General features: G+C 32.1%; 1 protein-coding gene across 4 annotated transcripts in view; it reads right to left on the minus strand.

Annotated features, from left to right (window-relative positions):
• LOC148617980 (H(+)/Cl(-) exchange transporter 7-like) overlaps window positions 1-12,942 on the minus strand; it is a 54,785-nt gene that overhangs the window by 36,158 nt on the left and 5,685 nt on the right. For 2 of the 4 annotated variants that reach the window (XM_088585674.1, XM_088585673.1), the window contains exons 2-5: window positions 6,620-6,784; window positions 3,079-3,153; window positions 1,833-1,898; window positions 720-855 (exon numbers count right to left, since the gene is read on the minus strand). In XM_088585674.1, the coding sequence (XP_088441800.1) occupies window positions 720-855; window positions 1,833-1,898; window positions 3,079-3,153; window positions 6,620-6,784 (442 nt within the window). Of the gene's footprint in view, window positions 1-719; window positions 856-1,832; window positions 1,899-3,078; window positions 3,154-6,619; window positions 6,785-8,847; window positions 9,052-11,977; window positions 12,500-12,942 lie in introns of those variants that run through there. The other 2 variants (XM_088585675.1, XM_088585676.1) reach the window with 2 other exon arrangements.

The following is a 12,942-nucleotide window of genomic DNA, read 5'->3' on the forward strand; positions in this document are numbered from 1 at the left end:
TTTTTTGAATTGCCATAGTAAAAAGAAATCAACATTTGGTTTTTCATATAACCAATGCTCTTAGGAGATAAAAATTATATAGGATGCACTGTCGATTTCAAAATTAAGGGAGATAACTCTGTAAATGACACTCAAATACAATAGAATCTATTGGATTTTCAATGTGGGTTATCTCCTAAGAGCAGGCAGATTTGAATGAATAATTACACATTTCATAATATAGACCCATAAAGCAACTTAATAACAAAAATAAAAATATGCAGCCTTTTTGAAGTGTATCACATTTTACAGAATTTGCATGATTCTTACAAAGACTACTGTTTAAATCATATGTTTTTGTGTGTTGTCTATGAAAGCCAGAACTATTTGTATTGATTCTGGTAATAACAGGAGTCACACATTCAAAACTTATATTTATATACATGTATATACTCGATTTAAGATTTAAGATCATATTGCTGAAGGTGCATGCTCATGTTGCTAAGGGCACATTGTCATGTTGCTAAGGGTGCATTGTCATGTTGCTAATGGTGCAAACATCTTGACAAACAGGGATAGTCAAGACTTCCAATAATACTTGTTCTGTCACTATGTCAAACAATCACTCAATATTTACATACATTATTTTTAAAAGATTAGTTTTGATCCATTTAAGTTTCAGACCACATACATGTACACGAGGTCATTGATACTTCCCCATATAGAGATAGCAAGGATACAATCACTAAGAAAGGTAAACTTGATATGTGACAGTTCCTCCACGATACCATGTATAGCAGCTGCTAGACATGCTGTTAACAAACCAATACCTAGCATTATCAGCCATTTACTAAGTAATGCTAGTCTCATCCATCTCTAAAATGAAAGAAAAAATCATAACAACATTAGTTCAAGAGTTCTCTAATTATCAAAAAGCAGATAATAAGCACAACTGCCTATTATATCCTTACTACATGCAAAGCTTGTGAAATTCTACTACGTAGTTTGAGTATGTTGACAAAACAAACAAGAGGCTCCCAGGAGCCTGAATTGCTCAACTGGTTAAATTTTGTCTTTCAAGGGCAATAAATTTTACAAGGAATTGTCCAACAATTTTGACTCAAGAAGACTTTTGTAGGACTCATCATATGGATCATTTCAGCAAATAAAGGTTTCTAACTATCATAGTTTTCAAGATATTGTCTTAAAACTGCTAAAAGCATCATTTTTTCTAACAACCTTTAATAACATTTCACATACTATGAGTCATTCAGGCTAATCTTTAGTGGCTCAAAACATCAAAGAGCTGAGGTATATCTGAGTCATGGCTTCCTTTCAATTGTCCTATTTTTAGTGTTTTTAAAGAAGAGTGTCTGCGTGTTTGTGTAATTTCAATTGTTCTAATCTGGAGGATTAATAAGAACAATAATAATAAAAGTCATTTAGTGCAAGTACCTGAAGACTAGATAATACTCCACTGTTGTGAATTTGATAATAAAATAACTGTCATTGCCTGAATATTTCAGTAGCGGATCTAGAGGGGGGGGGTTGCAGGGAGTTGACACCCCCCCTTTATTTGAAATTTGTCATTTTCATGATTAAAATTGACAAAAGCTGGTAAATAATATCTTAGCACCATCCACCCCCCTTTTTTGGAGAAACCTCCCCTTTTCAGAGTGTCTGGATCTGACCCTGATATTTCCCCTATTGGGATATCAATTGAATAAGCTAAGCAGAAGCCCTAAATAACACCTACTGACAATTTGGGTAGGCATATATTTTGCAGAATATTTTTACTTACAAACAAGATATTTCTCGTGTCACTTGAAGTAAAGTAATGTCTTCATGCATACCTTAGATCTGTGCTGGTCTCTGTTTTTTATATATAATACATTCTCACATACATCATAGTTCAAACTCTGCAATAATAAAACAAATCATTTAATACAGTGAAACTCTGATTAATTACAAAACCTGTCTATAACAGGTATTTTCTCAAGTTCCTTTATATCACTTTGAATTTTTTTTCAATTTCACTAAATGGAATACCTGTCTAAATTAAATACCTACATAAAAAGAACACTTGTCTAAATGAAACATCTGTCTAAATGAAATACCTGTATAAAAAGAACACTTGTCTAAATGAAACACCTGTCTAAACTGAACACCTGTTTAAATGGAATACCTGTACAAAAAGAACACTTGTCTAAATGGAACATCTGTCTAAATGAAATGCCTGTATAATAAGAACACTTGTCTAAATGGAACACCTGTCTAAATGGAATACCTGTATAAAAAGAACACTTGTCTAAATGGAACACCTGTCAAAATGAAATACATGTATAAAAAGAACACTTGTCTAAATGGCACACCTGTCTAAATAGAATACCTGTATAAAAAGAACACTTGTCTAAATGAAACACCTGTCTAAACTGAACACCTGTTTAAATGGAATACCTGTACAAAAAGAACACTTGTCTAAATGGAACATCTGTCTAAATGAAATGCCTGTATAAAAAGAACACTTGTCTAAATGGAACACCTGTCTAAATGGAATACCTGTATAAAAAGAACACTTGTCTAAATGGAACACCTGTCTAAATAGAATACCTGTATAAAAAGAACACTTGTCTAAATGGAACACCTGTCTAAATGAAATACCTGTATAGAAAGAACACTTGTCTAAATGGCACACCTGTCTAAATGGAATACTTGTATAAAACAAACACTTGTCTAAATGGAACACCTGTCTAAACAGACCACATCTGAAACCCAAAAGGGGTTAGTTGAGACAGATTTCTCTTCATATGTTTTTTTCAGTATTAAAGTTAATTGAATAGGTAATATTGTGCAAGAACACTGTCAAATATAATACATCTTAAGTATTTTCTAACCAAATATGCTTATTTAAACCTTTAAAAAAATGTTCAGTTGAGAAAGGGCATTCTATTTCAAGTACTTGAAATAGCACACACTTGACCTCAATCTTCAACATATCTACATTCAGGTAGTTCATCACTTCAACAATCTGAGACTTGAAGCATTCTGAAAAAAATACCACAGCATTCAATTTTTTAAGTTTTATAAAAAAGCACAAACCTCCCATTTGGAGACGAGTCTTTTCCTGAACTTAGGAGCTTCTATCCCATACTTCTTTAACCTTTTCTGTATATCCTGTAAGCCAACAATACTGTACATGTAAACTTCAGCATTACCATTATTACCTTTGGGTTGGTATATATTTTTTATTGACTCACATTTTTTTTATTGTTTTCTTTTAATGGTACATGCATTTGCTTATCTTATTTATACAAGGGAGTAGAAAAAAGGCATTCTGAGTTTGCCTACTTGAAACAAAACTGAGTACTAGTATTTAAAATTGAAAAAAAAAGTTTTTAAAATGCCAAAAAATAGCAAGACTGGTAAGTCAAGAACACACATAGGTAAGATTTCAATGTTATATGACTCAGCAGAGCCTCCTTAGAGAACTTGAAATCTTATCTTTGGTGTTAAAGATTTCACTGATCATGCACTTAAAATCTCACTTGCCAAAAGTCATTTTAAGTCATTATCAATAAGAAAATAGGTGAACTTCTCTAAATTCAGTCAAATAGTTAAAAAAAAATCAATAAACAAAATCTATGTGCTTGTAAAATACTGATTGCAACAATTTCTACAGACAGTCTGCTACAACTACCAAAACTAAACAGAAAACTGTGGTGAATTAAGATATGTAGCATTGAAAATCTTTAAAAACCTAGGTTTGTATCTCATAAAAATTGAGCCAGCTCTGAATATCAGTTGCCAGATGTAGACTTTTCTATTTTTAGCCTGTGTTAGAACACAGAACTACAATAGTCTTGCACATGCGGGCTGGTTAGTATTTCATACTCTGGCATAATAACAACTTTAATTTTTACTACTGTTTGCCTACGAAACACCACACATACATGTACTACCTGAATTGTTCCTTTCTCGTTCTTGCTCGACTCATAGCTGTCATTCTGTGATTTGAGAAGGCATTAATAGAGACAGAAAGTAAAAAGAAAAAGTCAATAAATATGAAGACAGCCATAGAGACAATATCATTAATATCAGATCTCTCACTATATAAGCCATAGCATACAGTGAAAGATCTGATTTTAATGAGATTGAGAGTCCTTGCTACATTCCCCTTAACTACTTTCCTTAGTGAAAGATATGATTTTAATGAGATTGAGAGTCCTTGCTACATTCCCCTTAACTACATTGATCCATATATCAGGGTAATATAATCAGTTCAATCTACCAAATCTACCAAAGATGTTCCCAATTCTGTACTGGTATCTAATGTTATCTAGATGGAATGTTTTATGCCCTTTTGATGTGTTGTGGTGAGAGTCCAAAAAACAAAATACAAACAAAAAAACCAACATGCTGCACTCTTCAATGTAGAGTAGTTGTACCGAAAGAACTATGGGTGCCAAAATTGTTAGGAAAAATTTATCATATTACATTAAACTTAAACTCCTAGATTCAACCAAAAAGAAAATGGTAGCCCTGCAACCAACTTCAAAAAAACAGTAAATCTGCAAACAACACAAATTAAAATACCTGTATTTAATAAAAAAAATTAGATCCTGTATACACAAGAAAAAAAACTAAATGTCTTCTTTATCTCAAAAGCTTCAAATTTAAATAGTACAAAGTGATATAAGGCCATATTAATTTTCTCCTGCTTGTCCACACTGGAACTCTTTTTGGAAAAGGCTTGCATTTAAATCCATGTTTTTGTAGTTTACTGTGTGATAAATTGAACATGTTTAATGGTATACCATAGCCTAGCTACTTGAAATTTGATAAATGATGTTCGTTAATATGTATTTTATCCTTTTTGAAATTGATTTTAACAATTTATTATGAAATTCACAAAAAAAGTATGAACCAAATATGACAGGACTCATGATGCAGGTGTGATTTATACTGAGCATCTGAAAAATTTCTTCTTTAACATGATCAATATTAGAAGATGGATATGGTGTAAAAGAACGAAGTTCAAGAAGATCAGCTTTAAAAAATATAGAAAAGAGGTGTAAGTTTTTTATTGGGAATGGGTATATAAAAAATAAACTTTCAGGGATTTGGGAAAACTAGGCAATCATACAAAAAGAGTAGATTTTATAGAAGTTGTGAAGAATATTTTACTTCTGTGTTACCCACTAATTTTCAAGATTTTCATTCTTTAAGTTTGCTACAATTACCATAAAGGAGGTTGTTTTGGAGGGTGTAAAATTTTGCATTTTTGAACTAAAAGGGTATACCAAAAATTTCAATGTTTCTAATTTTAGCTGATGATATGTGGTGCGTTTAGTACTTACACTCCTTGAGATGTTTAGGTTTCTGGCATGCATCATGCCTTGTCGCATGCTAAACGCTCTGACACCAAATGCACAATAATTAAATGCTTCTAAGTTCTGTTGTGTGTTTAAATGAACGCTCCATCATGTTTTTAAATGCATGATAAAGGAACACTCTTAGTGCGTGTTTAAACGCACGATAAATGAACACTCTTAGCGTGCATTAAATGCACGATACACAAACACTTGGCATGCTTTTTAACGCATAATAGATGAACGCTCTTAGCAAGCATTTTAATGCACAATAGACAAACAATGAAAAATAGTGATAAAAAATTAATTATAACAAAAAATATAACAATAACAGTTGAATAAAGGAAATAATGAACGTACAAAAATAAACGAATGCTTCTTTCATGTGTATAAATGAACAGTTCCAGCACGCATTTAAACTTATGCTCCTATCATGTTTTTAAATGAATGCTTCTTGCATGGGTTTATATAAATGCTTCTATTGCACGTTTAAACACATGCAAAACGATATGTAAATGCACGATAAATGATGCACATACACTAAAATGGGAAATATGAATGTTTTAAGGAGTATAGGTCCATATATGGTGGAATAAATTTTGGCGATTTTAGACAGACTGCTAAAATAAGCCAAAATTAGCACCCCACAACGATTACCGGCTTTTTGATGAACATATTCTATAAGTGTCAAATTGCAGGTCAAATGCTACAAAGTAGTCATTAGCTTAAGTGCTATTCTTTGTAAGAACCAGGCAGCAGGAGAATCATGGAGGAAAAAAATAAATATATCTGAGAAATCTTAATCAAAATGTTTTCTGAAAGGCAGAAATTTGAAGTATAAATAACACTGTATCATACTTAAAGGGATATAACTCACTTTCCCCTATCATTATATTGTAACTTATTTTTCTGCATCCTCTGATACTTCTAAGAAAAACATTTCAATAGACCAAAAAATACCTGTATGTGCACACATTTCAAAGCTGTGTGTTTATCTGAGCATGGTTCATTATTTGTCTGGTTCTTCATGTTCTTATAGATTCATCACTTAATCACTGATAAATGCTACAATCACTTGTAAATTCAATAAATCACTGAGAAATACTGCTAAGAGCTGCAAATAACTGTCATTTTCTTTTAATCACAGATAAATACTGCAAATCACTGGCCAATGCTGTTAAGCAATGTCAGATTCTGCACATAAAAAAATGCTGCAAAAAACTGCATAACGCAGCACTTTGTTGTAGGTAACAACTAAAAAAATATCCTACCCTGAATTTGGAAGACAACAAAGCAGTAATGCTGTTATGTGTAAGTGTATCATTGTTACTCTCCACACCCATATGGTCCATATCAAAATGGAGTGCCGTGGACTCGTCAACAGGCGTATTATCTCGAATATCATGGTCTTCCTCTGCAACTGGTGTAACTGTAAACTGTAAAGAAAATTGATTTGAAATGATCATTGTAAGTTTTAAAGTATTCAATAATACAAACAAATGTATGTTCAAGTAAGAAGAGATACAATGTAAAACTGACTCTCTGATGTGATGGTATAGTCAAAGTTATCTCCCTTACAAAGAAGATGATAAAACATTTCACAGTTAAAGACATTTTATATGTTATCTTAGGTCTAAATTTAATAAGACCTTGAATCATTTTTAACATAACTTTTTAAAAAATTATATGATCTTTCCACCCACTTTTCACCCCTGCATGATTTGTACATGGATCTGTCACCGATCTGTACTTTATGATTTATATTTCCAAGATTTAAGGAAAATTCCCATGAGATATTGACTAAAACATTGATTGCCTAAACTTCAAGTTAAAATAACTTTGAAAACAGTCTAATTGCAAGTCCCTATAATGGGATTAACAACATGAAATTACATGAAGTATTCCCCCCCATTCACTCAAAACAGGGAAAATGGGAAGGGTCGCAGAAACAGGAAGTTGATATGAAACAGCAACCAAAATCATATACAACTTATGCCCAATCCAGATAAATCTACATACAATTTAAAATCAATCCATCCATTCAGGGAGTCAAGATACTTGTGAAGAAAGTTGGATGGACCAAATGACATATGAATGGTCAGATGGACAATGTGATTCCAATATACCATCCACTTGTTGAGAGGAAATTTAATGAAGGCTACACTATGTAAAATCTTACAGCCATGTGGGCTGAAAAATAATAACTACATCTATTGTGAATTAGAGGTACTGTATAGGAAAAAAAACAATTCCCAAATGTTTTGTTCCCACTAATAGTTGTTATGGCCCATTTACTCAAACAAAACAATTTCCAACAGTACATGTACTCTGAAAAGTGTTAGGTACCTATTTGTACATCCAAATCAGTTAGATGTTCAGATTTCCCCAAAATTCTTGCTAAAACTATTGAATAATTAATTTTTAGTTCCATTAAAACAAAAGTCTGATAGAAGTTGTCAGAGCTGATCAGTGTAATTCTAAGAGAAATATTGATGATGTAGCAATTAGGTAAGACGTGCAATAAATCGTGTGGACCTATCTTGATCTTATCAATATTTAATTTCTAGTTTAATTATAGGATCATCCATGGTAGTATCAAATGTATCTACAGTTCAACCACCTTACCCAGTAATTACTTTTACTTAAGAAAAGAGTGAATTGATAATGAACAGATTTGGGCAGTGTATGTGATTCATTGTTGGGAACATCAGATGCCTTCTGATATCTAAAAAAAAAATGTGAGGATACTTCCCCCTCCCTACCCAAGATATCATATGAATATAAATATAAATTATCTGTAAGTCATCAAATACTGTAAACATACTAATTTTCGCTATTTTTGTGATGGACAGAAAACCATGAAAAATAGTCCAAACGAAATTATATTTTTTAATTTTAACATTATTTAATGTTAATCATATTTTAAACCACAAAAATTGATACTTGCGAATATGTTCACTTGACAGAATACGTGAAAAATACAAACCGAGAAAATTAATGTTTACAGTAGTATGTTGATTTTGCTTCAGTCTGAAATGAAATCCCACAATATGGCCTATACATTGTACCTAAATTTTCTTCAGTCTGAAATGGAATCCCACAATATGGCCTATACATTGTACCTATTAAGCTTCTGTCAATATGGCTATAATACGTTCTAACTATAATCAGTATATGTGGAGTAGTTGAAGAGAAAAGTGTAATGAAAAAGAAACATCACTGATAACTATATTACTGCCACATTTGGTTTTTTTTATTTTGTTGGGTGTGACTTGTTTTTTATCTGTTACTGGTTGTGTTTGTACATTATACATGTTGGGAGATTTTCCCCATTTGACACTTCAGATTCCTAAATTTTTTGCAGATTGTGAGAAGCACCCCATGTTATGTCAATCCTTGGCAACAACTTTTAACCCTTCTTGGGCCACAGGTCATTCTTTAAAATATAATAAAAAAACAAAAACTTTTAATTGGAAAAAAAATATCAAGTTATGCATACCTTTACTTGTTTCTTTACAAATGAGACTGGAATAGTATCATTATTATTTTCCATTTCATTTTCACAAGTCCAACAAACCTTCCATATACTCCCAAACAGTACCAAAGAAGATTATGAACTATTATGAAGATTAATTCCCTTCTTGACCTATTAATTTTTCAATGTCATTCAGTAATAGTTTAATCCTTACACATACGCATGTACCTTCTTGATTACGTTAACAAATTTACAAATTAGATTAAATATGTAAACAAACTGTAATTTGAATACTAGTAAACATATCGATTCTACTAATTTTTACTCAATACATGCAAACTTTGGACCAGAAGAAATGAATACACTTATATTGAGTTATTGGTTTACTGTTATACAAATGTATATCAAAAATGCTTTTTAGACTTACCCATAATACCTTATATTCTTTACACATTTAAAACCTGTGAGGTGAACAACCCACTACAATTCTGGTGACCATTTAAACGGAGACCTTTTGATGTGGAAACAATTATCATATTTATTCAGTCTCTCACAGTGATATCCACAAATTAACTTTGTAACAATGAAATGATTTTCAAATGGTTAAAACTGGCTCCTATAAACAATGCCGATTTCATCAAAATACAGAATTTAAAAAAATAAAAAATTTTTTTAGTGTTGTAGACAGTGTACATATGACACTGTACACATGTACACTGTACAATGACATTCATGATAACGTTCATTATGACTGAAGTCATTGAAATTTTGAGTCATAGATATTAAACTTATAAACTTTATAATTTATTTTCAGCCTTAAAACACTTTCTGTGAGTTCCTTTCCCTAATTTTTCCATTACTTTGCTGATTTGCCATCTTTCTGATATTGCTGCACTTTTGTTTTTCCCCAAGGGAGACAATTTAATGCTTGGAGAATCAGTGCCAAGATTTAGAATAGAGGACAGTTCATTTTTTACAGACAAATAAGATTAGCTTAGATCCTGCTGGCATACATCAATGTCTTTAGTAAATAGAATGCATGACGTACTAATCAATAAAAAGATTAGAAGTAAGGAATTACATGTAAATATGTTTATAGAGAATTATAAGAGAAATATCCATTTAACTCACATTTGAATGTCTTAATCTTTTTTAACCTTACTTAAATAAAAAGATTATAATAAAATACCTCACACAAGAATGCTAAAATAATTTGTATTATGTAACCTCCCACTTGATGGATAGGGGAGATAACCTTTTAAGAAAGACCTCTACTAATAACAAGGTAGCAAGGTAGCACAAGAATTTGAGAAGCTATTTTAAATGAGCACACCTCCTAAGAATGAACCTTCATAACCCTTTTATTCAAACTGAGATTAATTACTAAATAACAGCTCGACAGCAAATGCTCTGTTTGTCCTACTTTTTCTACTTTAAAGCAAGGATTTTAAGTGCAAAAACTTTTAGAATAGCACAATATATAACAGGTCAAAATCAATGTCTTAAAACAAGGACACTTTTGAGTTGTGCACTTTCTTGCAACATTTTACTCCAAAATAAAATGAAGAAGTAAATTAAAATGCTCCAAAAATTATTAATTAGGAAATTTACTTCTTACAATAGACTATATTATAATTGGTATTGATAGCTTCACCTCAGACACTCAGCATTTGAGGGAAAAGAGTGGCTCAGAGTCAGAATAATGTGTCCAAGTGGGGTTGCATGCCTACCTGCAGGCTGTTGCTTCCATGAGCTAGCACTAGAAAGATCTGACTCAGCATGTCAGATTAGTACAAACAGGGTCTATTTTATTAGTCAATCATTCTCATCCTGAAATACAGTGTATATACCAAAGGATGTTAAACCATAATCAATCGATCAATCATCACAGAAATGGGCGTTTTTATTTTGTTCAACAATGTTAGACAAGGTATCACACTCTGAGCTTCACTCATTGTACAGTTAGACAAGGTATTACACTCTCAGTTTCACTCATAGGTGTCACACTCTAGGCTTCACTCATAGGTGTCACACTCTAGGCTTCACTCATAGGTGTCACACTCTAGGCTTCATTCATAGGTATCACACTCTAGGCTTCACTCATTGTACAATCTAATCAAAACAAGGCCACTGGCAACATCACAGGTGATATTGTGATATGGCATGGTGAGGTCATAATAAGAATTGTGGGAAGTGATGGAAGTATTCTTCCTGGCTATCTGTAGATTGCCTATAAAATACAGCATTTTACAGAAGAAGTGGGTACTCACACTCTTCCCCAATGGAACTGAGATTTCTTAAACTTGCAAGGAATTCACCATTTTTTTTACTTGTTCCCTTGAATTGCATTCAAAGAATTTGTAAGCATTCATGTAAGAAATCTCTTATCGTTAATAAGGTCTCCAGTCTCATTGAGCCTCAATATACCGAAGACAAACTTACTGACAAATTTATATATGTAGTTCTTCCTCCTTGTTCTGGGGGAGGGGGCAAAAAGACAACCTTAAGCATAAGGTGAGTGGGTTGGGTGCAAACAAACAGACTTGTAGAAGAACAAAAAAAATGTGATTTATACCTTTATAAGGCAAAAGATATAAGAATAAAATAGGGTGGGTATAACATCTTACAGTGAAGTAATAGGAAAACAATCTTGACTTTAAATATCTAGGGTAGGCACACAAATACAAGGTATATGTAGGCAGTGTAGACATCTAGGCGAGGCACACAAATACAAGGTATATGTAGGCAGTGTAAATATCTAGGGTAGGCACACAAATACAAGGTATATGTAGGCAGTGTAAATATATAGGGTAGGCACACAAATACAAGATATATGTAGGCAGTGTAAATATCTAGGGTAGGCACACAAATACAACGTATATGTAGGCAGTGTAAATATCTAGGGTAGGCACACAAATACAAGGTATATGTAGGCAGTATACAAGGAAATGGACATATTATTTTTTGGCCTTAAAAGATTTTCATTGTTTTTTAAGATCTAAAGCTTTTACATTGTATTTTATAACAAATATAATGCTTCTATTTTCTGTTAGATACAGTGTATCTAGTTTTAAAATTTTCTTCAATTCAAAAAATGTACATAAAAAATATAGATAATTAAAAAGTAAATACTACATGAAAAATATGGACATACCATTTGAATATCTTCCTCTGAACACGATTTTGTAAAATTTTCATTCATATCCATAGTGAAAAAGAACCAATCATAAATTAAAACCCACTTCTCCCATCATCAATCTACGGTCAACATTAAATATTTACTACCACTCCGATACAGTGCCAATGTATAACTGACGATCCCAAGAACATTTTGGTATAGTTTCAACCTGATATAGATTTTATCAAGGCTTTCTAAATAGCAGAGCACTATACCATAGAAAAGCTACATTTACAATGAACGACCAACAATTGAACATTGCGTATCGAACTGCATTCAAAAGACTTTCTTTTTGTAAATAATAAAATGTTACATTGTACATGTCAATCAATATCCAACACTCAAGGTGCATGCCGTTGGCATACATGTAGGTTTGGCCATACAAAGATTAATTAAAGCAGTTTAAAATAGTTCAATAAATACTTCAAATACAAATTTACTATACTGAAATGTAAACATCAAACAAGAAATGAGAAAGAAATGTTAAAGATCAAATAATAGCAGCTGAACAAGAGATTAGTTAATATTCAATTATGCAGAATGTAGTAAAGGCAATAAACACAACAACCCTTACAAAAACATGTTGTAAATATGTGTAGCAAGACTGAACAGCCACAGGCAGTTACATCAATAGAAAATTTTCCAGCATCCATACTCAAAATGAGGAAAAATTTTTCAATTTTCTAGAAGATGAAATGTGCAATAAGCTTGAGCACTATTAAGCTTAGGCAATATAAAGATTGAGCAATATAAAGCTTGGGCAATATAATGGTAGAGCAGTATTAAGCTTGGACAATATAATGGTTGAGCAGTATTAAGCTTGGGCAATATAAAGCTTTGGAAATAGAAAATCAAACTTAGCAATATATGCCAGAGCTTGCCGAAACTACGCAGACTATTTGTATCATGCTAGAACTCTAACAAATAGGCTGCTGGAACAG

This window comes from Perna viridis, chromosome 5 (genome assembly GCF_037379345.1).
Source record: "Perna viridis isolate PV_CMFRI_1.1 ecotype Kerala chromosome 5, ASM3737934v1, whole genome shotgun sequence".
Lineage (NCBI taxonomy): Eukaryota > Metazoa > Mollusca > Bivalvia > Mytilida > Mytilidae > Perna > Perna viridis.